Here is a 27,804-nt window from a genome sequence, read left to right on the forward strand (position 1 = left end):
GCAAGTCATTTCTTCTTTCGGTCTGCTGTTTTACCTGTAAAAATTAATAGTTGATCTAGGTAAGGGGTCTTTTTTTTTTTTGAGCGACTTTGGGCGGTTTGATGGGGCCCTTCCCAGAATGTTTTAAAAGTAACTGAAGGAAATACTAATTTTCAAAGAGACGGTTAGAAAAGATTCAAATGTCAATTTGGGTTCACAACTGGGTTGACATCTACCCTCGAGTCCGTGGACTCCGGATCATATCCCTTCCAGTTCTAATTCTTCTAAAGAGAGGAACGGTTAGAGGCCGGAGTAGAATCAGAAGAAGTCAGAATGAGATGGATGGCTTCCTCCAAGAAGCAGCCAGCAGGTGTCCAACATGGGTTTGCGGCCTCGCCCCCAGTCCCGCCCCGCAGTCTTTGGGCTACGGACAGACTCGAGAAAAAAGAAGTATTGAAAGAAGGGGGCCAGGGGCCGCCGGAGAGCCCATGGCTAGTGGCCTACGACAACGTGGGCCCTGAGTTCGAATCCGTTTCCCTCCCTTCCAGATCGAGCTTCCCAAGGCAGGAACCGCACGGACCACACGCTCACCGGAAGCTACTTCACGGACACTTCCTTCATTCCTGGGCGGGGGCAGGAGGAGGAGGCGGTGACGGCTATGGAGACACGGTCCAGTCAGAATCCAACACGAGGGGTTTCCTCAGCGCACGCGCCTCTCAGCCCTTCAACTGGGTCTCTCCCTTACCTCACCATCCTCATTGCCACGTTCTACAAGGAAACGGTAAAGAGCGCGTGCGCCTACTAGCCAATCAAAACCTTCAATATCCGGGTTTCCCCCCCCCGAACGTAGCAACCAATCAAAAAAGGGAAGGTGCCTGTGAGTTCTACCAGTCAGAAGTAGGGAAAGAGAAAGTTCTCTCTTTTAGCCAATAAGAAACGTGGGCAGGGCGTGAGCATAATTGTTTTAACCAATGATAAACGGAAGAGGGCTAGTTCCATTTTGCAGCCATTCGGAGGAGGACCATAGGCCTAACTTAGCAACCAATCGGAGGAGGAAAATGGCAGGTGCTGGAGTCAGCCTGCCAATTGGAGCGGGGCGAGAGGCGGAGTAAGCGCGCGCGCGGAAGCCTGTGAGAAGTGGGAGGTAGCCGGGCGCGCACTCTCGGGAACAGGATCTATAAAGGCAAGGCCCCAAGACAGAAAGCGCGCTTCAGCCCTTTTCTCCGTCCTGGGGACGTAACCGTAGCGCCTCCGGTCCTACACTCCCTCTCGCGCCCGCCCCTTCCGCGCGCCTTTGGCCTACCACCGCCCGCCGGGCCTGAAGAAAGACATGCTGAATCGTGTCCTGCTCTGGCTAACCCTGGCCGTGACGGCCGGGGTCTACGCTGACTCCCCTAAGGAAGAGGACGACGTCCTGGTCCTGAATAAGAATAACTTCGGGGAGGCGTTGAAGAACTACGAGTATCTCCTGGTGGAGTTCTGTGAGTGGCCACCTCCCTGGCCCGACCCGGCCTTGCCCCGCCGGTCTCGGCCCCCAGGAAAGCGAGCGGCCCCCTTCCCCGAGGCTCTCGGGGAGCTTGGCAGGCCAGGGACGCGCGTGTGATCCTGGGGTGGGTGGTGCAGCAGACCCGAGTTTCCTCTCCTGGGTCTGGGCGGGAGGAGGGGAGGGGGAGGCTGCTTTCAAATCCATAGAGATAAGCAGGAGTGGGGATCTCTGGATTCTCCGTGAAAGAGGGTGCTTTGACTGCAGTGGGTGTCGTGCCTTCTGTGCCCTTTCCCTGCTAGAGGTTGAGGGGTCCTCATCGATGATCCTCTTGACTAGGTCTAGTTTTACCGGAACTTGGCAATGGCTCCGTCCTCCCCAGGTTCTTTGTTTCTGCGGGGAACTATCCTTTTAGAACCACACAATTCTCAAGTTTATATGCGATCTTGGGGGTTACAAGACTTTATTTTGTCGCTGGAGATGTCTTCGGTATTCAGGCCACTTCTGAGGGAATAGGAAAAGTCACCAAAAAGCCACTTTGGGGACGGCGGGAGGATTGAGAAGAAGGTAGCATCCATCCTTCCTTAAGGAGCGCTCAAATTTAAGCCTTTTCTATCCGTTACAATTTATCTTTAATGCCTAAGTTATATTCAGTAACTTTTATATTGACTGATAGACCAAGTTGGGTGTCTTCGTGCATGATGTCCTCATGGCAAACTTCCTCTGTAAGCATGAAGAGGATCAGCTTATTCAGGGAAAAGCAAATATAAAAGAACTATTCTTCTGGTTTAATGCTCCAGTGTCACCTGGATGCGACCCTGTTAATTTATGTCTGTCTTAATAGTGCAAACCAGAACTTGCATCTTAGTTTGTGTTGTCATTTGAGCTTTTAGTAATCTCTTCAGCAGCAGTCAAGCAGTAATAGTTGCTAACTTGTCATACGGAACAGGGAAACACACTGTGTGGGAGTAATAAACTTTAATAGTGTGCTCCATTTATAGTTTCAAGATAATTGTTTCCATTGGGTGAATTGTTTCCATTGGGTGCAACAGCGAACCAATGAGGAACTTTTGAAAGAGGAATAAAAGGTATCATCAAAGAAATATATTTTTTTAAATGGGCTAGTCATGTGGCCAGGGAATGATAGGTGGACAATCAGAGAGTTCCACTGGGGCTCTCTTGATGTTAAGGGAAGTCCTGTAGCATTTTAGGTAGACTCCCTGTGGTGAACTCATGGGAAGATATGGACAAGAGTTTCACAGAATGTAACAGGCCTGGATGAGTTGGGATCACTGAGGAAAGAAACTCAAATATTACGGATTTTTTGATCACTACCAAGCAGATAACTAAAGTGTTGACAGCTTTGAATATTTAAGGGACTGGCAGTGATTCCTAGGTATGTTTTCTGTAATCACCTGTTAACAGTGTTCAAGTCTTGCTTCTGGAACATACTTGCTCTAATCTGGGCAAATTATTTAATTTCTCAAATCTTAAAGACAAGTTGCAAGGCAGATATAAAACTGCATTTGTTGGAATTTTTTATCCAGAGTTGTGAAACTGCAGTGATGAAACTACAGATTTGGTGAAAACAAAAAACAAACCTACTGTTTAAAAGCTGGTAATAGTTATTAATTAGAGTCTAAAAAGCCACTAGGAACTTTCAGTAACAAAACAGATTAAGAGTGTGGCTTTTTTTGTTGTTTATGGTTTTCTTTTGATGGGAATATTTATGTCCTTATACTGCGAAAGAGCACTGAGAATTCATTTAACAGTATATTAAATAGATATTGCTATTGAGTTTCCATGAAGGAAAATCTATGAGGGGTTAGGGAAACTCTTAAAGAACTAGAACTACATCAGGTGCTCCTGGTTAATGCTTATTTTTCTTTTCAGATGCTCCTTGGTGTGGCCACTGTAAAGCTCTAGCACCTGAGTATGCCAAGGCAGCTGGAAAATTGAAGGCTGAAGGTTCTAAAATCAGATTGGCCAAAGTAGATGCCACTGAAGAATCTGATCTCGCACGGCAGTTTGGGGTTCGGGGGTACCCCACTATCAAATTTTTTAAGAATGGAGATACAGTTTCTCCTAAAGAGTATACAGGTAGGTCTTCTTCCTAGGAAGTAACCAAGTTCTTTTAGGTAGGGATAGATACACAAGGAAAAAAAAAAACCTGAAAATATAATCCCTTAGATTCGTTTGGTATACTGGAATAACTTTTCAAAGCATTTTACATGCTAATTTTTTCCTTCCAACAACTTGATGAGGTAATTAGGGCAGGAATACTACTTTAGCCCATATATATTAGCCACCTCTGAAAAGTTCAAAGTTCTTTATAGCTCTGATCTTTACTATAGCCCTGTAAAGATAAGGTCAAGGTAGATATTAGCCCTAATTTACAATTAGGAAAAGTCTCAAATCAAGAGGTTGACTTGCCCAAGATTCAAGGTGATTTGGTGATAACTGGCAAGTTACTTCTGGATTAGGCCTTGGCTATGTTGATCTTTGTATCCTCTCCTCTCCCCTCCTACTGTGGAAGTTCATTGTTGGCACTTCACAAATGTTTATTGAATGAAAGAATCTTCTCATATACTAAAGTAAATTTGAACTCTTTTGGGGGTGGGGGACACAGCTGGTAGAGAAGCCGAAGACATTGTGAACTGGCTGAGGAAACGGACCAGTCCCGCAGTCACTGTCCTCGCGGATGTTGCTGCTGCTGAGTCCTTGGTGGATTCCAGTGAAGTTGCTGTTATTGGCTTATTCAAGGTAGATCTTTTAGTACTTAATTTCAGATTCTATTGCTTTTTGTGTCATCCCTAGCACAACTGCTGGAGCAAGTGACTGCATGTCATCTTGTTGTCCAGGGCACTAGCACACGTTAAGTGAAGAGCCTTCATTGTGGTTGGACCACAGGTTCTGATGCTTTTGCTCTCATATGTACCGACTATGCACAGCCAGTAAATCATTAACTCTTGTCTTTTCAATCTTCCTCTCCTAGGATGTAGATTCAGAATTTGTCAAACAGTTCACATTGGCTGCAGAGTCCATTGATGATATCCCATTTGGAATCTCTTCCAACAATGATGTGTATTCCAAATATCAAATGGATAAAGATGGCATTGTCCTCTTTAAGAAGGTAAGTTGTTTGGTTTCTTGAACTCTAAAATGAAATATAATTCTGTTTTGGTCTTTGGAGAGTAATAATGCCTTTGAGCACCTTACCCTCTGAGACTCTGGAACAGAGTGGATCTGAGATTCTTCATCTTGATCAAATTAAGATAAGATTAGTCCTGCAAATTTATTAGGGGAAAAGATTCTATTTCTAAACTATAATCTGCTGTGGGGAAAGGACATTTTTTTTGTTTCCTTTAAAAAAAACTGATAGAGAATGGTAATTGGTAGGTTAACAGCTGATAAATCATTTTGGAATACTTAAAAGGTGGGGGGGGGGGAGTACAAGACAGTTCTCATTTTACCTAGATTTGCATTACACAAATTCTGCTTTACATTTAGAATTCTGAAAGAAATCCATATTCCCAAAAAACCAACCATGTTAACATTTCTCTATAGTACTATGTTCTTTCTCCATGCCTGCTTGAGGCCTCTCCACCAATCCCAATCTCCCATGCCTCCCCTCGATTTCTAAGTAAAAAAAGGATTGTTCAGAAAGACTGTAGCCACCCCAGATCTGGTCTTGAGACCTCAATCTCTGAGACAAGCATTTCCCCTACCTGAATGTTAGTGCTCCAGTACCAGAGGGCCAGTCCTCTTCTGTCTCTGACCCTCTCTTCCTACACATTTTTCCTCTATTCTGACCAAGCTCCTACATATCCTTGAACCATGTACCCATATTTTCCTTCCATGTGTAAGGTCTCCTGCCTTCTTTCCCTTCCTTACCCTTCCAGGGCAAATTCAGATTTTATAAAAATCACTTTTTGTAAAGTGGTCCACTTACATAAAGCAAGAACTGTCTGTAGTACTAAGTTAATAGTGGAAAGATTTATTCAGGTGAGTTTGCTAAGAACTGCTCATTCATTAAATCCAAAGCAGTGCCTGCTTTGGAGAGCTCTCTCCACTAGGACTAGTGTTAGAAGGAAATTTACCTTCCCTATTTTCTGGGGTTGAACAGCTATCTGCATATATTTGAACTTGACCCAGAGGTGAGGATTGTGTGAAGGAAATCATTGAATGAATTGGGTCACAAGGATAGAACGGGAATGGAAAAAGGCAGTGGATGTCCCCTGCACTGCTTCCTGGACTGCCAGCAGTCCAGGCAAAATAGAAAGCCACATTTGGCTCCCAAAACGTTATGTGTGAGAGTTAGTGGGCAGAGAAAAAAGTTTGATAAACAGAGGCAGAAGGCAAGAGTAGATGTTGCTCTCTTTTGTGTTACTGGCTGGACTTCCCTGTGAGTATGGCTAGAGGTTCCTAATGGTAGCCACAGAATAGGAAGTTAAATGGAGCAAACCAGAAAGTAGCCTATATATCTCTCCTATTTTTCCATCTTTTTCCCCTACTACTACTTGATTAATAAAATTATTAATTTATGTCCAGTCTCATAATTTTCTCTTATACCAGCAAGTTGGAAAGTTAGATCAAATTAATACAAGTTGACTGAAAAGAATAAGTAGTTGGAAAGTAGATGTAATTATTGTTCATTAAGGAAAAGGCATGGTGCTTGTGTTGTATGGTGAGAAGGAAACATTTTGGTTAACAGCTAGAATCTAAGATTTTTTTTTTTTAAGTAGCATAATGAGGGATAAATGAAATTGAGTAAACATATTTTTTTAATTTTCAGGATTTTAAGCACTTACAAGATATATTAACACAGGCACTCTTGATAGAATTTTGTGACCCCCAAAAAAGCAGAGTATGGTCTTTTTTTTTTTAATTGATGAATTTTAATTAAGAATAGTTTTCCACGGTTGCATGATTCATATTCTTCTCCCTCCCCCCCTCCCCTAGCCAACAAGTAATTCCACTGGGTTTTACATATATCATCGATTAAGACCTATTTCTGTATTATTAATATTTGCATTAGGGTGATCACTTAGAGTCTACATCACCAAACATGTCCCCATTGACCCATGTGATCAAGCAGTTGTTTTTCTTCTGTGTTTCTACTTCCACAGTTCTTTCTCTGGATGTGTGAATAGTGTTCTTTCTCACAAGTCCCTCAGAATTGTCCTGGATTATTGCATTGCTGCTAGTAGAGAAGTCCATTACATTCGATTGTGCCACAGTGTATCAGTCTCTGTGTATATGGTTCTCCTGGTTCTGCTCCTTTTGCTCTGCATCAATTCCTAGAGGTCATTCCAGTTCACATGGAATTCCTCCAGTTCATTCTTCCTTATAGCACAATAGTATTCCATCACCAACAGATACCACAATTTGTTTAGCCATTCCCCAATCAAAAGGCATCCCCTCATTTTCCAAATTTTTGCTACCACAAAGAGTGCAGCTGTAAATATTTTTGTACAAGTCTTTTTCCTTATTAACTCTTTGGGGTATAAAGCCAGCAGTGGTAGATGGCTGGGTCAAAAGGCAGGCAGTATTTTAAATCCCTTTGAGCATAGTTCCAAATTGCCATCCAGAATGGTTGAAACAATTCACAACTCCACCAGCAATGTATTGATGTCCCTATTTTGCCACATCCTTTCCAACATTTATTACTTTCCTTTGCTGTCCTGTTAGCCAATCTGCTAGGTGTGAGATGGTGCCTCAGAGTTGTTTTGATTTGCATTTCTCTAATTATTAGAGATTTAGAACACTTTTTCGATTTTTTTTCCCAATTTGTTACTTCCCTTCTAATTTTGATTGCATTGGTTTTATTTGTACAAAAGCTTTTTAATTTAATGTAGTCAAAATGATTTATTTTACATTTTGTAATATTTTCTAACTCTTGCTTGGTCTAAAAATCTTTCCTTTCTCATAGATCTGACAGGTAAACTATTCTATGTTCACCTAATTTACTTATAGTTTCTTTCTTAATATTCAAGACATTCACCCATTCTGAATTTATCTTGGTAGGGGAGTACAGTCTTTCCTAAAAGTATAATAGAAGCTATTTTCAGTAAGAAAATCACTGTGGGGGCAGCTGGGTAGCTCAGTGGATTGAGAGCCAGGCCTAGAGACAGGAGGTCCTAGGTTCAAATCTGGCCTCAGACACTTCCCAGCTGTGTGACCTTGGGCAAGTCACTTGACCCCCATTGCCCACCCTTACCAATCTTCCACCTGTGAACCAATAGACAGAAGTTAAGGGTAAAAAAAAAAAAAAGAAAGAAAATCACTGTGATTTGGAACAATTTGTTTTAGTAGTCCTACTATAATTTCCTATTTGTTACACCTTTTCCTAAGGAATTCTAATATTATTTAATGGAAAAATGGGCAAACCTTTCAAAAGTACAGTGTTTGGAGCTATTAATTGTTAGGAGAAAGGCGTTTTTCCTAAACATTTAAATGAGATTTACATACTTAGTAGGTCTAATAGGTGAACCAATACCAATTAAGGAATTTGGACTGCAGTTATATTAACTCTCCCCTTATGGATGGGGTAAAGAATGCTTTGTAAGAAGAGAATGGTACAATTCAATAATATTTTAAAATTTACCATTACAAAATACTTTGGAGATTGAAGCTTTTTCTAAAGTCTAGAGTGGTTCTGTTATTCAAATGGACTCTTGGAAGAATGGGTCCTATTACTGCAACTATAAGGGGAACATCAAGAATTTTTTCTTCAGAAAAATCTAATGTTTATGTCTTGTTGCTTATTTGACTCATTTATTTTGGTAATCAATCACTGGCTTGGATTTTTCTTGTCTTTTTAAAAACATTTTTTTCCCTATTACATATAGTTTTCAACATATATTTTCCAAAATATTTCCATATCAGTTTTTGTGGGGAGAGGAGACCCAAACACAAACCCCCAAAATGAAGTGAACAATAGTATGCTTTGAGATTCAGAGTCCATTGGTTCTTTCTCTGGATTTAGATTTTTCTTTCTTTCTTTCTTTCTTTTTTTTTTTTTTTTTTTTTTTTTTTTTTTTTTTTTTTTATAACTCTTACTTTCTGTCTTAGAGTCAATACTCTAAGACAGAAAGTAAGATAGAAGAGTGGTAAGGGCTAGGCAGTGGGGGTTAAGTGACTTGCCCAGGGTCACACAGCTGGGAAGTATCTGAGGCCAGATTTGAACCTAGGACCTCTCATCTCTAGGCCTAGCTCTCAATCCACTGAGCTACCCAGCTGCTCCCTTAGATTTTTCTTAACCATTTCATGTTTGCAAATCTCCCTAAGGAGAATGTAAGCTCTTTTAAGGCAGGGACCATTTCTTGATGTTGGACCTAATAGTGTTAAGAGCACAATAGGCTCTTGATAAATATTATTGAACTTAATTCTGAGACTGTCTGCTCTTCTGGTTTGGGCCTGAGATTAATTAATATGAACCACTTTCAAATCAAGTTAGCAAATGATTGAATTATGAGACTCTATAAATAGTTTGCTTTATCCATGAACCATGAAACATTTTTGCCTTCTGGCAGTCTTTTGCCAAAAAATATGGACCATAAACTAGTCCCAGTGAACTTTATCTGCTTAATCAGCTGAGATAACTTGGAAGCAATAGGAATACAGATCTAAGGTCCTATTTTTTTTTTTTTTTTTTATGTAGGAAAGAAGTTAAAAAATTTGAGGAACATAGAGCTAAGTGACTGTTTCTTATTTTCCTTCCTCAGCAGGTATTTCTCTAGAGTAAAATAAAATTTCTCAGTTCTATTCTTTTTACCCCAATAGAGTCATACCTAGTTAAGTATATCATTAAGAGCTGAACAATATGTAACTTTTTCCCAAACTTTTAGTTAACCACTTCTCATTTGCAATAAGGGAGATGTATTTCATCATCATTCGTTCTTTTGCTATTTGATATTTTTCTCCCCTGTTTTATATTATTGCGTTTTTTCCTTTCCATCATTATAATTACTAAAAAGCATTCTGCATCAGTTCATACAAGCCTTCCAGTTTCTAACTTCTTCATATTCATCACTTAGTTTAATAATACTTCATTGCATTCATGTTTCACAGTCCTTTTGGCCCTTCCCCAAATGGACATAAACTTTAGTTCCCATTTTCTTCATACCACAAAAAGTACCTCTAGAGATAGGAAGACTTTCTGTGATCTCTTTAGTGTAAATGACCTATTACTATTAGTGGGCCAAATGGTATGAATGGTTTAGCTACTTGTCCAGCATAGCTCTAAATTAGTTTTCCAGTATGGTTAAATTCCTGGTTCCGTCAACATTGTATTTATCAATGCTGGAGATACTGTGAAAAGATAAATATAATAATTTCATCTTTTATCATTTTTGCTGTTGAGACTATACTACACTAACAATTCATAATATAACATTAGGGGTAGGCCTTCAGTGTTTTTGGACTAAAACCTTTTTATTCATCTTTTTAATTTTATTCCATGAGGTAGATCTTTTCAGTTTACTCTCATTCTTCCCCATTTTCCACAGATAATTAACCTCCACATTTGCCTTATTCTGAGAGACTCTTATTTTAATCCTTTTACTCTGAAGCCATGTTATCTTTCTTTCAGGTTCCAGTACCTTTCTCCCAATTACTTAATGTTAAATTTTGTTTATACATCTATATCATTCTATATACAAATGCATGTTTGTGTATTTAAGTATAGATTATGTGTATATGCACACAAATACACTTGTATTATGTTTTTCTGGCTAGAATATAAACCTCTTGAAGGGCAGAGCCTTTAATTTTTGTCTTTATATCTCTAGTGCAAAGCAGGTACTTAAATCAATGCTTGTTAATTTTTTGATAAATTCTCTGACTTTCTTCTTCTAAGAGTAGTCTATCCACTCATTTTTCCAGTTTGTCTTTGCCCTCGATTCTATAAAAACTGTTCTCCTTAAGGTAATTTCTGATTGCCAAATCTAATATCTAATTCTTGGGCCTTTCTGCAGAGATCTGACAAAAATGAGACTTTCCTTGGTCTGCTTTGTAGAAATAATAAAACTCTACCTTCATTTGCTGGCTTTTCTTTCTGTTTTCCATGATTCTGGCATCCACACTTTTCACTCTACTTAATTTTTGGGCAATTTTGTACAGTACTAGAATTTAAAATATTGCCTCACTAGAGAGGACTTCCAAATTTGTTTTTCTACATGTGACTTCTCAACTGGTTGTACATAACCATTTAAATGATCTTAGACTGAAGTTAGCATTCCCCTTCACCAGTCCTTCATCTTGTCTAGATTACTGAGGCAACCCCCTAATTTGTCTCCCTACTTCAATCATTCCAACACACTGCTGCAAAAGTGATTTAAAAAAAAAACAAAAACACCTTTTACTGTCTGTCCTAGTAACAACTCTAAGAAAGAAGGGCAAAATCTAGGCTAACAGTTAAGTGACTTGCCCAAGCCTACAGAGCTGGAATGTGTCTGAAGCCAAATTTGAACCCAGGTCCTCCTGACTCCAGCCCTGGTGTTTTATCCATCGTGCTACCTACTTACCTTTCCTCAAAGTGATTTTTCTTAAAGATTTGACCATATCACTTCCCTGTTTAACCAACTCCAGTGGTTTCCCATTGCCTCTAGGATAAAGTAAAAATTTCTTTTGTTTGGCTTTTAAAGCCCTTCACAACCTAGTCCCAACCTGTCTTTCTTCCAACCTCACCATATAGAGCCAAACTATACTTTTCTCTGTTCCTCCCTCTTTTTATCTTTTCATTAGCTGGTTCTCATGCTTGGAGGATACACCATAGACTTTCCCCTCCTTTTAAGATTCAGCTTAAATCTTTTTCCTGATTTCATATAATACCTTCTGCTAATAATCGCTATTAATACTCTCACAAACTACATTGTATTTATAAGTGCCTTATTTTGGCTTTTATTTTATTTTATTTTATTTTTAATTTTAAACCCTTAACTTCTGTGTATTGACTTATAGGTGGAAGAGTGGTAAGGGTAGGCAATGGGGGTCAAGTGACTTGCCCGGGGTCACACAGCTGGGAAGTGTCTGAGGCCGGATTTGAACCTAGGACCTCCCGTCTCTAGGCCTGGCTCTCAATCCACTGAGCTACCCAGCTGCCCCTTGGCTTTTATTTTTTAACTTTATGCTATAAATATTTTTATAGGTAGTTATTTTCCCTAGAAGAATATAAGTATCTTGAGAACAGGGACTATTACATTTTTTCTGTTGTTTCCTCTTTGGCACATAGGAAACAAGTGTCCTTTGAGATCTACCTCAACTACAATTTCTATTCTTATTTCCCCCTCCCCCTCTTCACTTGAATGTGTGCTTTTGCGGGGGAGGGGGGAAGAGGCTGAACTCTTAAGAGTACTTTATATCTCTTGGATAAACTTTGCTTTGTACTATACTTAGTAGAGTGCTTAGAAAGCCACGGTCTTCTGGAAATGAACATCAACTTCAACAGGTGCTTAGTAAGTTTTTTTGGGGGGGTTGTTTGTTTTTAATTTAATTACCTGCCAGAAGGCCAAGCTCCTATATTTGCTGCAACTTCCAGTTTTGATGATCCTTTGCATCAGCTCCAGGTGCCAATGAGATCCTTCTGGGTGTCACTAAGAGCAATAGAGGGCAGAGTTGGACTACCTTCCCAGTGCAGGTTTGACATCATTTCATGATTTTAAGTCTCCAGGCAGTGTTAGCAATGAGGACAATAACAAAAACATACAACCTCTGTAAACATTATTGGACCATAGGCTAGTTGTCAAGTGGCATTCTGGAATTATCCCAACTGATAGGGGGTGACTGATTTAATTCTAGTGACTAGAGGAGTCCAGCATCTAACATAATTTCTCATTCAGTGTTGATAAAGAAAAATGTTAGCTTTCCTTCATTTATCTGTTTGTTTTAGTTCTGCTTCTTTGCTTTCTTTCACATAATTTATTGAAGTTTTTGCCATGCTTTTATTTATTTATTTTTAAGGCCTTACCTTCCATCTTGGAGTCAATACTGTGTATTGGCTCCAAGGCAGAAGAGTGGTAAGGGTAGGCAATGGGGATCAAGTGACTTGCCCAGGGTCACACAGCTGGGAAGTGTCTGAGGCCAGATTTGAACCTAGGACCTCCCATCTCTAGGCCTGGTTCTCAATACACTGAGCTACCCAGCTGCCCCCTGCCATGCTTTTATTAAGACCATTTCTGAGGCCAGAGATTTGGGAACTTTAAGACCCAGCAAGGTTTCATAGCAGTAGTCAAGAATTTTATCTTTTTATCCCAGTTTATATGCATGCATCAGGGTCTCATAAATTGCTCAGAGATCTTATTTCTACAACTTTTCAAGATTTTCTCTCAATTGGTAGAGTTGTGTTTTTTTAACCATTATCTTTTTCTTACAATTGATACTAAGTATTAATTCCTATGAAGAAGAACAGTAAGGGCTTAGACATTTGGAGTTAAGTGCCCAGGGTCACACTAATATAACAATAGGAAATATCTGAGGTCACATTTGAACCCAGGTCCCCAGAATCCAGGCCTGGATCTCTATCCACTGAAACACATAGCTGCCCTTGTAGAGTTCTATTTTTAATGTCATATCTAAATAGAGTCATACTATACATAACAGTTCATTCCTGATGACCACTCTAATCTTGTTCCTTCTCTGTAGGAAATGGTACTGTGTGCTCTGGTTAAGAAGCAAAAGATGTAAATTTTTGAGGCATAAGAGGGGACACATTGCCTGTGTTCCATTTGCTGCTTGCTGTTAAACCTGCAATTAGGTGGGACCCAAAAAGCTGTTTTGCCACTGTTTAGGAAGGAAAATGATTGAAACCATAGTGGACTTGTAGATACAGGTCTCAAAAATTACTCACCAAATCAATTTTTTTTATTTTATTTAAAAAAATAATTTTGAATATTTTCCCATAGTTACATATTTCATGTTCTTTCCCTCCCCCCCAAACCCCCTTAACCACCACCCCCCTTAGCCAACACACATTTCCACTGGGTTTTACATGTATCACTGATCAAGACCTAATTCCATATTATTGATAGTTGGACTGGAGTTATCGTTCAGTGTCTACATCCCCAATAATATCCCCGTTAGCCCATGTGTTCAAGCAGTTGTTTTTCTTCTGTGTTTTTCCTCCCACAGTTCTTCCTCTGAATGTGGCTAGTTTTCTTTCTCATAAGTCCCTCAGCCTTGCTCTGGATCCTTCCATTACTGCTAGTAGAGAAGAACATTATGTTCGATTGTACCACGATGTATCAGTCTCTGTGTACAATGTTCTCCTGGATCTGCTCCTTTCACTCTGCATCAGTTCCTGGAGGTCATTCCAGTTCACATGGAATTCCTCCAGTTCTTTATTCCTTTGAGCACAATAGTATTCCATCACCAACAGATACCACAATTTGTTCAGCCATTCCCCAATTGAAGGGCATACCTTCATTTTCCAGTTTTTTGCTACCACAAAGAGCATGGCTATAAATATTTTTGTACAAGTCTTTTTATCTATGATCTCTTTGGGGGATAATCCAAGCAGTGCTATGGCTGGACCAAAAGGCAGATAGTCTTTTTTTTTTTTTTTTTAAACCCTTGTACTTCGGTGTATTGTCTCATAGGTGGAAGATTGGTAAGGGTGGGCAATGGGGGTCAAGTGACTTGCCCAGGGTCACAGAGCTGGGAAGTGTCTAAGGCCGGGTTTGAACCTAGGACCTCCTGTCTCTAGGCCTGACTCTCACTCCACTGAGCTACCCAGCTGCCCCCCAGATAGTCTTTTAAAGCCCTTTGAGCATAGTTCCAAATTGCCATCCAGAATGGTTGGATCAGTTCACAACTCCACCAGCAATGCATTAATGTCCCAATTTTGCCACATCCCCTCCAACAAAATGACAACATCCCTCGTTGTCATTTTAGCCAATCTGCTAGGTGTGAGGTGATACCTCAGAGTTGTTTTGCCAAATCAGTATTTTAAAGAAAAAGTATTTTGCCATTTATGCTTTCTGTCCTAATTCTTTTTACAAATAAGGTTTGAAAAACTGTTTTTGGAATTAGACTTTATTTCCTGGCAAAATTGGTTAGTGAAAACAATCATCTCAATCAGTTCCTGGCTCAATCAGGACAGTATATATGGTTTTATTGCATTTTGTCTTTGCATTATATATCTCTTCACATGGAGCTCTCCATTGTTACAAAAAAAAAATAAGCAGACATCTGATACACAGATAATATCTAACAGCAAATATAATCTTTGCTAGTATCTCCCAACTGTTGACCAACAGACTGCATTCTCAATAAACTTCTCCCACATTACTGATTCCTTCCCTTCTTCCTTCCGAGCAGACTCAAACCATCTCCTAACCTTAAAAAATCTTCACTGACCCTCAAGCTATCATCTTGTATCTCTCCTCCATTTCTCAATTAAACTCTGAGGGGAAAAATAGCTGTCCATACTCTGTTTCTTTCATTGATTTAATCTTCAATCTTTTGAAATTTAACTTCCAAACATCACTCAATTTAAACTGCTCTCACCCACGTTAACAGTAATCTTTCATTTGCCAAATCTTTTCTTTGCTCAGTTCTCCCGAATTTGATGATATTGACTACTCTCTAGACTCTTGAGTTTTTGTGATCCTCCTTCTCTCAGTCGTCCTCCTTCCCTGAATACTCCTCAGTCTTGCTGGCTTATCCATGTCACATATGTGTTCCCCAAGTTTTTTCCTAGACCTTCTACTTCTATGATTTCAGTAAATGTATTTGTGTATAGATCCTTATGTACATGTACATATGTGTATACCACACTGCCTTATATTTAACTGTGTTTATTAACTTTTGATTCTGTAATTGTATATGTCCTTGTCTCTCTCCAAACTTGTGAATAGGAATCATTGCATGCTTTGACTTGTTACCCCAGAACCTGGCACATGGTAGGGACTTAATAAATATGTGCTTTTTAAAAACAACTCTAACCTGTCTTAGGATGAGATACTAGGTATTGGTTCTAAGGCAAAAAAGCTGTTAGGGTTAAGCAATTGGTGTTATATGACTTGCCCAGGGGTCACACAGCTAGGAAGTACCTCAGGCCTGATGTAAAACCTTGGGGGGGGGGGGTCCTCTGGACTCCAGGTCTGACTATCCATTGAGCCAAATCAATAAATACCCGTTGACTAAATTATTGCATATTTCAGGGTGCCTCTTCTCACACATCCCTTTCAACAAAAACTATTCCTCAACTTTTTTTCACCTTTGCTGATTTCTATAAGTGAGATGAAACCTGAGCTTTTTTTTTTTTTAATTATTATTATTTCTCTTACAATCAGTGATTTAGGACATTTTTTCATTTGGTCACTTATAATTTGCAAATCTGCTCTTTAGAACTGCTTAAATCCTAACCACTTGTTAGGAATGGATTTTTAAAAAACATTTTTTAGTGGTTTATAGAAGGTATGTAAGCAGGAACGGAATACCTTTATCTCTGTTAATTTTACCCAAACTGTAAATAATGATGGATATGTATGTGTCTGAAGCAGGTGTATGTTTCTAAAAATTAATTCAGAGAAAAAAGAAGTTTTAGAAGTTTATTTTTGTCAGTAATAAAGGTTTAAGTGACTTGAACTGTAAGACCCTCCTTTTAGAGGACTATTTTTGTTAGTACACAGTAATTGCATTTTAATAAAAATGAAAAGATAATTCGGGTTTTTAACTCTTTCCCAAACTGAGAGTCCAGCCATGTGGAATATGTTGCTGAACCACATGGGTTTCAGAAACAAGATTCTGGCCCATGCTCTAAATAAAACCTTTGAAAGAAATGGATGGTGTACATTTGAACCCTAATATACCAATTTCCTTTCTTCCTGGCACCATAGAAAATGAGGGTTCCTAGAATAGAGAGCAAAAATAGGTGGTGTTTTATTATGAAATTGGCTTTGGCACTAGATCCGAAGCTTATCTCCAGTGAACATCTGTGACTTTTATCCCTGATGCCACCTTATACCCTGTGGGGACAAAATGCTCTCATAAGTAAACTACTGTTAGTTGGCAAATGAAATATCAGCTCTGTTTCAGACCACCTCTTTTTTTGTATGCTTTCCTGGTAAATGGGAAGCATTTCCTCATCACTGCTTATTGGTTCTTATTACCCAGAATGACACTTTTCTTTTCTGTCTTCCCACTGGCTTGGATTTGGAGAGTCTGTTAACTGTCTGGTTTGATACTTTCTAGCCTGTTGTAAGACAGCATTGTTAAGTGATAGCTCTTCAACATGACTGCTTTTCTAGTCCTCTAGGGCAGTGTCAAGGATTGAGGTCGTCTTTGCCACTGCTCTGCTTGACTATCAGATTACTTCCTTATATCTGTGAGCACTTGGATTTGAGTTTGACTAGAGTGTTATGAAAATTCCTTGTTAACTTATTGCAAGGAATCCAGGATACAGGTTGAGACACTATTGGGAAAATTTGGCTAACTTAATAATGTTAAAGTATAGTCTTTTATTCTTTTTTGTTGTTGTTGCTAGGATCTGTAGGATACACAAAGCCACTAGGCAGAGATGCTGCCAAACTGTCCTACTAGAAAGAGCCTAGAATGGCTCAAGTATATGTTCAGAGGGCTTAACTTGTAACCCTTCTTTTTTTCTCAGTTTGATGAAGGTCGAAACAACTATGATGGAGAGATTACCAAGGAGAATCTAGTGAATTTTGTTAATTATCACCGGCTGCCCTTGGTCATTGAGTTCACAGAGCAGGTATGAAGCTTTTTGCTTTTAACATACTACTAGCTCAGAGAGAATTCAAGAGTTGGGAAGTAAGAAGGACGTGAGGTTCTTTTCTGAGAGATTATTTATTGCTTTGGAATTCATTTACCAGCTGAGACCTCCAGAGATCAGGAGTGCCCTAAACCCTCTGCATAGATTCCTCTCATATCTCTCAGACTCCCTCCTTCCCTCCTAATCCTTGTGAAAATGAATTACTGGCTAAGAGCAAGTCACCCCATTCCTAGCTTTCACTGTTATATTCTTATTCTAGCTACCTGAACCCTACTTTTCCAGTATCCCACTTTCTTTCTACCTGTCCCTTCCAGTTTTCCCCTGGAACATCCCTTAACTAACAGGGTTCACAGTATTTTAGATCTCTTCCCTCTGCTTTCTGCCTCTCAGAGATTTGGTTGAGTAACTCCCAGGTTACTCTGTCTTTTCAGTTCCCGTGACCTAGTTTTCTCTTCCACCTCAGCTATCCCTAGGGATGAATAATTATTCTCTTGATTTTAGCTGTATTCACAGGTCTTCCGTTTCTGTGTTTAAAACCTCAAAAATTTCCTTTGTCAGATAACCTCTTTTTAATTGTCTCACACTTTGCCTTACAACCTTTCTAAAACCTTTTATTTTTCTTACTCACAAGACCTTCATTCCCTTGATTCCTCAATACTCTCCAAAACCATTATTCTTACTCCAACTTTACTTTTCTCCCTCTCTCTAATCTCAGCCATAGCTTAACTAGTTTAACTTTTTTAACTCTTTCTTTCTCTCTTAGAATCAACACTAAACATCCATTCTAAGGCAGAAGAGTGATAAAGGCTAGGCATTGGGGATTAAGTGACTTGCCCGGAGTTATACATCTTGGAAGTGTCTGAGGCCACCTAGCTGCCTCTAACCAGTTTAACTCTTCATTGTCCTCTATTCTTCAAGCTCTTGTCCTCCAGTCCTATTGGTACTGATACCTTGCCAGACTCCAACTTTGGGTTACTCCCATCATGACTCCTTTTCAGGTGCTCATAAATGGAGCTAGAGGAAATCATTCAGCCAGTCGATAAAAAGATTTATGTCCTATAATCCCATGGGAGCCCTCATAACAGAAAGGGAGTCCTTTTGACCTCACTATTGATTTTCTATTTCCTTCCCCACAGATCTGGGTTCTAAACCTTTTTTATCTCCTCAAACCTCCCAAATCATCTCCTTTCCCCACCCCAGCTGAGGACTCTTTGCCTGTTACTCTTTTGAGAAAACAAACCATTCATTATGAGCTCATTTCTCCATTTCTCTACATCTCACAATCCTTTGTCCTTATTCTTCTATTTCATCCTCTACTCTTATCTATGAAGAAGTGGCTCTACTTGCCAGAATCAACCCCTATACATTTACCTTTGATCCCATTCCTTCCTGCCTTATCCAACAACTTGTCCCTCATAGTGATCCCTTTTTTCTTATTTTTTGATCTTTCCCTATATACAGGTTCTTTCCCTACTGCTACAAACACACCCATTTTCTTCCATCCCTAAACCTAACTAGATTCCACCATCCTGTTATGTCTTTGCTACTTCCCATGCTATGCTCCTAGAAAAAGCTGTTTACACTTACTGCCTTTATTCCCCACCCCTCCCCTGCTTAAAAAAATAAATAAATAAAAGAAATCCTTGCCTTCTGTCTTAAAATCAGTTGATTGCAGGTTCAAATCCAGCCTGAGTGGTTTGCCTGAGGTTACCCAGCTTGAAAGTGTCTCAGATCAAATTTGAACCCAAGACCTTCCATCTCTAGGTCTGGCTCAAAGTCCACTGAGTTGAAGCCCTCCTATATCATTTTTTAACCCTGTGCAATTTGTCCTCTTGTCTCTGATTCTCAACTGAAATTATTCTTTCCAAAGTTCCTAATGATCTCTTAAATACCAAATCTGGCCTTTTCTAAAGCTTCATACTTTTTGACATGTCATATAAAGTATTGTTGACTCTCCTCCTGATTTTTCCTGATCACTGCTCACCTTCCCATTTGATCACTCCTTTTCATCTGTATCCTGTCCCCTAATGTTTGGTGAATATTTCTAAGTGAATATCCCACAGGCTTCTCAAACCCCACCCTTTTCTTTGTATCATGTGCCACCACTATCCTTTTAGTCTCCTTCATTTTCAGCTTCAGCATTATCCTTATCACTCTCCTTCACCCAAGTGAGTCAGTATAAATAAGCACCAATTGTGTGCCAGGCACTGGAGATAGATAGAATTCATATATCCAGTCACCATGAGGAAAACTAATGTTAGATTGTATATTTATTACCAATATTTCCATGTGAATCCATCCATTTACTCAGACTTCAATCTCTGAAGAACAAGGCTGTTTCTGAAAAGTATAACTGAATAAGGTCATTACTTCCAGCCTCAAGACATCTACTTAGGCAGGAATACTTGCTTTTTGTTTACCCTATTAAAAGGCAGTTTGACCTAGGGACCCCCCCCAGTAATCCTTATATCCTTGCCTTTCCTAATAGATTGATCCTAAGGATTAGTCTTGTCCCCTAATCATGAAGTAATGAGGGGGAGCTGAGATCTATCGACCCATCTCAATAAAATATTGGCCTGTCAGAGTTGCCTTACCTTTGCCAGAAGAGGTCCAAATACTATCAGGCCAATCAAAAGGAAGTCATACCTTGGTACAAAATAGGCTATTGGCTAAGGACTAGACCATTAGACCTATCCTTTATTATCAGGTCACATACCCCTTAAACTAAATGATACTAGCTTGCCTCATTTTACCCTTCACTAAATTCCTGTTCTTGCAGCCAAGTCTTAGCATTGCTAAACATCTCTTGAATCTGACCCCCTTCTCCCAATTCACTTTTCCACCAACCTGATTTAAGCCTTTCATTGCCTTTTCCTGGACTAGTAGCCTCATTGGAATCTTTGCCTCCTCTCTGTTTTTCCATTGATTCTCTACATTGCTGCTATAACAATTTTCCTTAAAGCACAAGTCTAACCAGATATAAACTCCATTGACTCCCTATTATCTTTAGGATCAAATGCAAACCCTTCTGTTTGACATTTAAAGTCCTTTATAAATTGATTCCAACCTACTTTCTCACCTTCTCACTTTCTGGTGAAACTAAACTGGCCCTCTCTTTCTCACTCTTGACACTATCTCTGCCTCCATTCCTTATAACTGGCTATCCCTCATACCTAAAATGTGCTCCTTCCTCATTTCTGCCTCCTTAAACTCCTTGTTTCATTAGAACTTAGCAAAATCCCATCCTTTGCACAAAACTCTTCTCGACCACCTCCCCTCAAATTATTTTGTATATGCTTATATATAGATGTTGGTTCCCCCAACAATAAAATGTTAAGATGCTTTAAGTCAGGAACTGTTTTATTCTTTGTATCCCCAGGCCCTGGTTTATAATAGGTGCTTAATAAATTCTTGATTGAGCCCATGTAGTTGGTGAATCAGAACTAATTACTGACCTATGGTTTTCTAAATGTGTATATAACCAAAAGAAGACCTTGAATGGAATGAGTATTGTATAGGATCATTTCATTTTTATCATTTTCTTTTTAATATGTGTTTCTCTGTTAACCAGACAGCCCCCAAAATTTTTGGAGGTGAAATCAAGACTCACATCCTGCTGTTCCTGCCAAAGAGTGTTTCTGACTATGATGACAAACTAAGTAACTTCAAAAAAGCAGCAGAAAGCTTCAAAGGGAAGGTATGTGACTTTAAACAGTGGTGTTTGGGAGTAAAAATAAATTCTTAGGGGAAAATGACAAAGCAAAGGAATCTGAGATTAGAAAGAAATGACTCCTTATAATGATCCTTCCCATTCTGGCTTAGTGGTAAATTCTTATGCATCTTGCCTGCTAGTGTCTAAAGGAGAGGAAGCTAATCTGCTCTTGTAGCCAAGATATGAGAAAGGAGAAATGTGAGGAACCTGAAGCAGGTCTAAAAAATTCTATTAAATTGATCCCTATTAAATATGACTTTAAGCCCAAAAAGACAGCAGGGAAGGATAATTTGGGGACAAGAGAATTTTCACAAAAGGAAAATAAGCAGAAGAGACTAAAGATGACTACTTACTTGCAGAAATGGGGAAAAATGAAGAGATGTCAGCCTCTAATTGAGCTGGAGATAAGTAAACCAAGTCTTTATAACAAGTTTAAAACAAGTCTTATGCCAAATTTCTTGATAGTCAACCCTAATGCCTCCCTTGTACAATCCAGAGGAATGTTTTCATAGATTTTTCTTTTTAATAAATGCAAAATTTTAGTAGCTCTATAGATAAATTTTTAGGAAGGAAGAAATCCTGCCTCATCCTTTTTCTCTTCCAAAAAAATCCCTAAAAACCCAATATATTTAGATAAGTGCAAATGTCTGAGGTGAAATCATGGAACTTGTTTATTTTTCTGCATAACCAGAAATAAATGGAATGTTGATGAAGGAAGCATTGACTGTCTTGTGCATAGATTTAATGTTCCATAGGCAGCTTTTATATTAAAGGAAGCATAACAAATTGGTCACAATTTGGAGACATGACCATCAGTTTTAAAGTTCTTAACATTTTAATTGCCATCTTAAGTATCCATCATGTCAGTGAAATTGTCTCCTAAATAACTCTAGTGTTATACATCTTTCCCACCCCTCATTCCCCCTCCCCCCCAAAAGTGTGTGTATGTACTTAATACTCAAGAAGAATTAATTGTGCCTTTGCTAGGCTACCTTGGCACAGCCTCTGCTAGGGAAATATTAACAAGGTATCATTTTTTAAATTTCCTTTAAAGGACCATGCAGGTATTTATTGTATGACTTTTTAGTAACTTTTTTATACTTGCATTTGATGTGGTCTATGAATATCTGATCTAAAGTGTAAATAAATTAGGAACATAATAACTTCTTTAGCATGAATTTTACAGGACAAGCAAAAATTATCCTGAATCACTCAAATCTTTCTAATATCAAAAATTTCTTTTTTTGTTCCCAAGATCCTATTTATCTTCATTGATAGTGACCACACTGACAACCAGAGGATTCTTGAGTTCTTTGGCTTAAAGAAAGAGGAGTGCCCAGCTGTCCGCCTCATCACTTTGGAAGAGGAGATGACCAAGTACAAGCCTGAGTCAGATGAATTAACAGCAGAAAAGATAAAAGAATTCTGTGACCAATTTTTGGAGGGCAAAGTCAAGGTATTAGAGCTGAAAAGTATTTTATCCCATTCTTTACAGATGGGGAAATTGAAGCTTGATTTTTTGATGATTTGGCTTAAATAATAAAAGCATGAACCATATGTACAACCTTGAAGCAGAGCAAGGGACACCATAGTCTCTTTGAACTATCTTTATCTCAGACCCTCTATAGCTGTAAACAGTAGCCAAAGAGCATAGCCCATGAGACAAGATGCAGCAATGCCAGAACAAAAATAACTCTTCTTTTTATAGTCAATAATGACAGTAAATCCCTCTTGCTTTGGGACTGCTATGGTATATATGAAAGAAAGTTAGTTGTGTTTTAACCAGTGTTCCCATGTCCTTAGAAAACAGAGGAGGATTTAGGTCTTTCTTTGTTTTTCTGGGAAAAGCTCTGCCCCAATCATTCCCCTTATAATTTGCAGTAATTGTTTGAACTGTCACATACTAAGTGTTCAGGCTTTCTTTTTGCCTAATGAAACTGAGTGGTAGCACCATAGTATAATTTTCTGGTTAAGCTCCAGGAAGGACTATGGGAAAGAGAAATGAATCAAGATGGAGAGACAAGTCTCATTTGACCCACCAAGTAGTGGTACTGCTAGCATAGTGTCCAGTGGCCTTCTGGAGCACTTGTTCATTTATTTATTTACCATTTATTAATATTAATTTTTAACATAGTTACATGATTCAGCTCCTACTTTCCCCTTCACCACCCCCCTTGCCCCCCCCTCCCACCCCGATGCACATTTTCACTGGTTTTAACATGTGTCATTGATCAAGACCTATTTCTAAATTGTTGTTAGTTACATTGGTGTGGTAGTTTCGAGTCTACATCCCCAATCATGTCCACCTCAACCCATGTGTTCAAGCAGTTGTTTTTCTTATATGTTTCCTCTCCTGCAGTTCTTCCTCTGAATGTGGGTAGCATCTTTACCATAAATCCCTCAGAATTGTCCTGTGTCATTGCATTGCTGCTGGTACAGAAGTCCATTACATTCGATTTTACCACAGTATATCAGTCTCTGTGTACAATGTTCTTCTGGCTCTGCTCCTTTCACTCTGCATCAGTTCCTGGAGGTCTTTCCAGTTCACATGAAATTCCTCCAGTTTATTATTCCTTTGAGCACAATAGTATTCCATCACCAGCATATACCACAATTTGTTCAGCCATTCCCCAATTGAAGGACATACCCTCCTTTTCCAGTTCTTTGCCACCACAAAAAAGCGCAGCTATAAATATTTTCGTACAAGTCTCTTTATGATCTCTTTGGGGTACAAACCCAATAATGGTATGGTTGGATCAAAGGGCAGGCATTCTTTTATAGCCCTTTGAGCATAGTTCCAAATTGCCAGCCAGAATAGTTGGGTCAGTTCACAGCTCCACCAGCAATGCATTAATGTCCCAATTTGGACACATCCCCTCCAGCATTCATTACTCTCCCCTTCTTTCATTTTAGCTAATCTGCTAGGTGTGAGGTGATACCTGAGTGGTTTTGATTTGCATTTCTCTGATTATTAGAGATTTAGAACACTTTCTCATGTGCTTATTGATACTTTTGATTTCTTTACCTGAAAATTGTTCGTGTCTCTTGCCCATTTTTCAATTGGGGAATGGCTTGATTTTTTTATACAATTGATTTAACTCCTTGTATATTTGAATAATTAGACCCCTGTCAGAGTTTTTTGTTATAAAGATTGTTTTCCCAATTTGTTGTTTCCCTTCTGATTTTGGCTGCATTGTTTTTGTTTGTACAAAAGCTTTTTAGTTTAATGTAATCAAAACCATTTATTTTACAATTTTGTAATTTTCTCTTAACTCTTGCTTGGTTTTAAAATCTTTCCTTTCCCAGAGATCTGACAAGTATACTATTCTGTGTTCACTTAACTTATTTATAGTTTCCCTCTTTATATTCAGGTCATTCACCCATTCTGAATTTATCTTGGTGTAGGGTATGAGATGTTGATCTAAACCTAATTTCTCCCATATTGTTTTCCAAATTTCCCAGCAGTTTTTGTCAAATAGTGGATTCGTGTCCCCAAAGTTGGGCTCTTTGGGTTTATCATACACTGTCTTGCTGATGTCATTAACCCCAAGTCTATTCCATTGATCCTCTCTTCTATCTCTTAGCCAGTACCATATTGTTTTGATGACTGCTGCTTTATAGTATAGTTTAATATCTGGTACTGCTAGGCCCCCTTCCTTCACATTTTTTTCATTATTTCCCTTGATATTCTTGATCTTTTGTTATTCCAAATGAAATTTGTTATAGTTTTTCCTAATTCAGTAAAGAAGTTTTTTGGTAGTTTGATAGGTATGGCGCACTAAATAGGTAAATTAATTTGGGTAGAATGGTCATTTTTATTATGTTAGCTCGTCCTACCCTTGAGCAATCAGTGGTTTTCCAATTGTTTAGATCTAGTTTTATTTTTTTGGAAAGTGTTTTGTAGTTGTTTTCATATAATTCCTGTGTTTGTTTTGGTAGATAGATTCCCAAGTATTTTATATTGTCTAGGGTGATTTTAAATGGTGTTTCTCTTTCTACCTCTTCCTGCTCTAAAGTGTTGGAAATATATAGAAATGCTGATGATTTATGTGCATTTATTTTGTATCCTGCAACTCTGCTAAAGTTGTTGATTATTTCTACAAGCTTCTTAGTTGATTCTCTGGGATTTTTTTAAGTAGACCATCATATCATCTGCAAAGAGTGATAGCTTAGTCTCCTCATTGCCTCTTTTGATACCTTCAATTTCTTTTTCTTCTCTAATTGCTACTGCTAGTGTTTCTAGTACTATGTTGAATAATAGAGGTGATAATGGGCATCCTTGTTTCACTCCTGATCTTATTGGGAAGGCTTCTAATTTATCCCCATTGCATATGATGCTTGTTGATGGTTTTAGGTATATACTGTTTATTATTTTTAGGAAAGGTCCTTCTATTCCTATACTTTTCAGTGTTTTCAATAGGAATGGATGCTGTATTTTGTCAAAGGCTTTTTCAGCATCTATTGAGATAATCATGTGGTTTTTGTTTGTTAGATTGTTGATATGGTCAATTATGTGGATGTTTTTCCTAATGTTGAACTATCCTTGCATTCCTGGTATAAATCCCACCTGATCATGGTGGATGATCTTCTTGATTACTTGCTGGAGTCTCTTTGCTAATATTATATTTAAGATTTTTGCATCTATGTTGATTAAGGAGATTGGTCTATAGTTTTCTTTCTCTGTTTTTGATCTACCTGGCTTTGGAATCAGTACCATATTTGTGTCATAAAAGGAATTTGGTAGGACTCCTTCTTTGCTTATTATATCAAATAATTTGTATAGTATTGGGATTAGTTGCTCTTTGAATGTCTGATAGAATTCACTTGTGAATCCATCAGGCCCTGGCGATTTTTTCTTAGGGAGTTCTTTGATGGCTTGTTCAATTTCTTTTTCTGATATGGGATTATTTAGGTATTCTATTTCTTCTGCTGTTAATCTAGGCAATTTATATATTTGCAAATATTTATCCATATCTCCTAGATTGTCATATTTATTGCCATATAATTGGGCAAAATAGCTTTTTATGATTGCCTTAATTTCCCCTTCATTAGAGGTGAAGTCTCCCTTTTCATCTTTGATATTGTCAATTTGGTTTTCTTCTTTCCTTTTTTTTATTAGATTGACCAGTACTTAGTGTCTGTTTTATCTGTTTTTTCAAAATACCAGCTTCTAGTCTTATTTATTATTTCAATAGTTCTTTTACTTTCGATTTTATTAATTTCTCCCTTGATTTTTATTATTTCTAATTTAGTTTTCATCTGGGGGGTTTTAATTTGCTCGCTTTCTAATTTTTTAAGTTGCATGCCCAATTCACTAATCTCTGCCCTCCCTAATTTGTTAATATATGTACTCAAGGATATAAATTTCCCCCTGAGTACTGCCTTGGCTGCATCCCACAGAGTTTGGTAGGATGTCTCATCATTGTCATTCTCTTCAATGAAATTGTTGATTGTTTCTATGATTTCTTCTTTGACTAACTTTTTGGAGAATCATATTATTTAATTTCCAAATAGTTTTTGATTTGCCTGTCCAGGTACCCTTACTAATTATTATTTTTATTGCATTATGATCTGAGAAGGTTACATTTACTTGTTTATTTTTTATGTTTGATTTTTAGCCTCATTTAATGAGCCAGGACCTACCTGATGACTGGGACAAGCAGCCTGTTAAAGTACTAGTTGGGAAAAACTTTGAGGAAGTTGCTTTTGATGAAAAAAAGAATGTCTTTGTGGAATTTTGTAAGTATATTTGTGATGATTTCTTTTGTGATACAGAAAGACCTAATTAGTGTATCAAAACACCTGTTCACAGGCTAAGGATCAGGGGAATGCTGTCCTCCTTGTGTTGACTGTTTACCTGTCACCTTTTCAGATGCTCCCTGGTGTGGTCACTGCAAACAGCTGGCTCCCATTTGGGATAAATTGGGAGAGACTTATAAGGATCATGAAAGTATAGTCATTGCCAAGATGGACTCAACAGCTAATGAAGTAGAGGCAGTTAAGGTTCACAGTTTCCCTACGTTAAAGTTCTTCCCTGCAAGTGGTGACAGAACGGTAAGGATTTGCCAGCAGCAAGAAGCGGGAGAGGGGAAGGACCAATTGCAGTGGGATGGCTTTTGCCATGATCCTGAGATTAATGTTGGGTTGGGGGTGGGAAGGAAAGGGAAGAGTTTACATTTTATCTTTGAAGCTAAGGTGTATTTCTGAGATTTTTGGGGGGGTGGGATTGATCATGGGCTGGTTAAGACTTGCTTCCATGCCAATGATGCTAGCATGTACTCTTCTCATAACCTGCCTTCCCTCAAGTCCACTTGAGAGCCTCTCTATGGGATCTGTCATCCAGGGAGCCAGGAGCTAGGAAGGATCGGGTTGGGGCTGCTTTAGCACAGAGGTAAGGGAGCTGGGAAAGGGCCATTTGTTGGTGGGGAAGGAGTAGAAGAGCTGTAAGTGGGGGTGTGGCTTTTGTTTTGGTTTTGGTACCCCACAGCAGAAGTTCTTTCTTTCCCTTGTGGGTTGATAGAAATGCATATTTCCTGAGCTCCTTGACTTTGTATAGGAAGGGAGAGGTTTTGGGGGTGAAAATTGTTACAGACAGGATTTAGAGGGTATCTATTTCACCTTCCCCATTTCCCTTTCTTCCCCCTTCAGGTAATTGATTACAATGGAGAGAGAACACTAGAAGGTTTCAAAAAGTTCCTGGAGAGTGGTGGACAAGATGGGGCAGGGGATGATGATGTAAGTATTTTTCTTTTGAGTACCAGTGTAGATCCATTTATCTCTACTTTAGTGAAAGAAAAATCTTTCAGAATATGTTAAATCTGTACCATGGTTACTCTGATATTTTTCCACTCCATTCCTTCCATGAATAGTTCCGATCCAACTGACTTATATTGC

General features: G+C 38.7%; 1 protein-coding gene across 1 annotated transcript in view; it reads left to right on the forward strand.

Annotated features, from left to right (window-relative positions):
• Positions 1–1,134: 1,134 nt before the first annotated feature.
• The window catches only part of P4HB (prolyl 4-hydroxylase subunit beta), a 30,888-nt gene continuing 4,218 nt past the window's right edge, over positions 1,135–27,804 (forward strand). Inside the window, exons 1-10 of the mRNA XM_044672483.1 lie at positions 1,135–1,460; positions 3,356–3,562; positions 4,092–4,225; positions 4,458–4,595; positions 17,073–17,177; positions 20,770–20,895; positions 22,166–22,366; positions 26,529–26,649; positions 26,783–26,964; positions 27,559–27,645. Of these exons, the coding sequence (XP_044528418.1) occupies positions 1,310–1,460; positions 3,356–3,562; positions 4,092–4,225; positions 4,458–4,595; positions 17,073–17,177; positions 20,770–20,895; positions 22,166–22,366; positions 26,529–26,649; positions 26,783–26,964; positions 27,559–27,645 (1,452 nt within the window). The 5' untranslated portion in view covers positions 1,135–1,309. The remainder of the gene's footprint in view (positions 1,461–3,355; positions 3,563–4,091; positions 4,226–4,457; positions 4,596–17,072; positions 17,178–20,769; positions 20,896–22,165; positions 22,367–26,528; positions 26,650–26,782; positions 26,965–27,558; positions 27,646–27,804) is intronic.

This window comes from Gracilinanus agilis, chromosome 4 (assembly GCF_016433145.1).
Source record: "Gracilinanus agilis isolate LMUSP501 chromosome 4, AgileGrace, whole genome shotgun sequence".
NCBI classification, from domain to species: Eukaryota; Metazoa; Chordata; class Mammalia; order Didelphimorphia; family Didelphidae; genus Gracilinanus; species Gracilinanus agilis.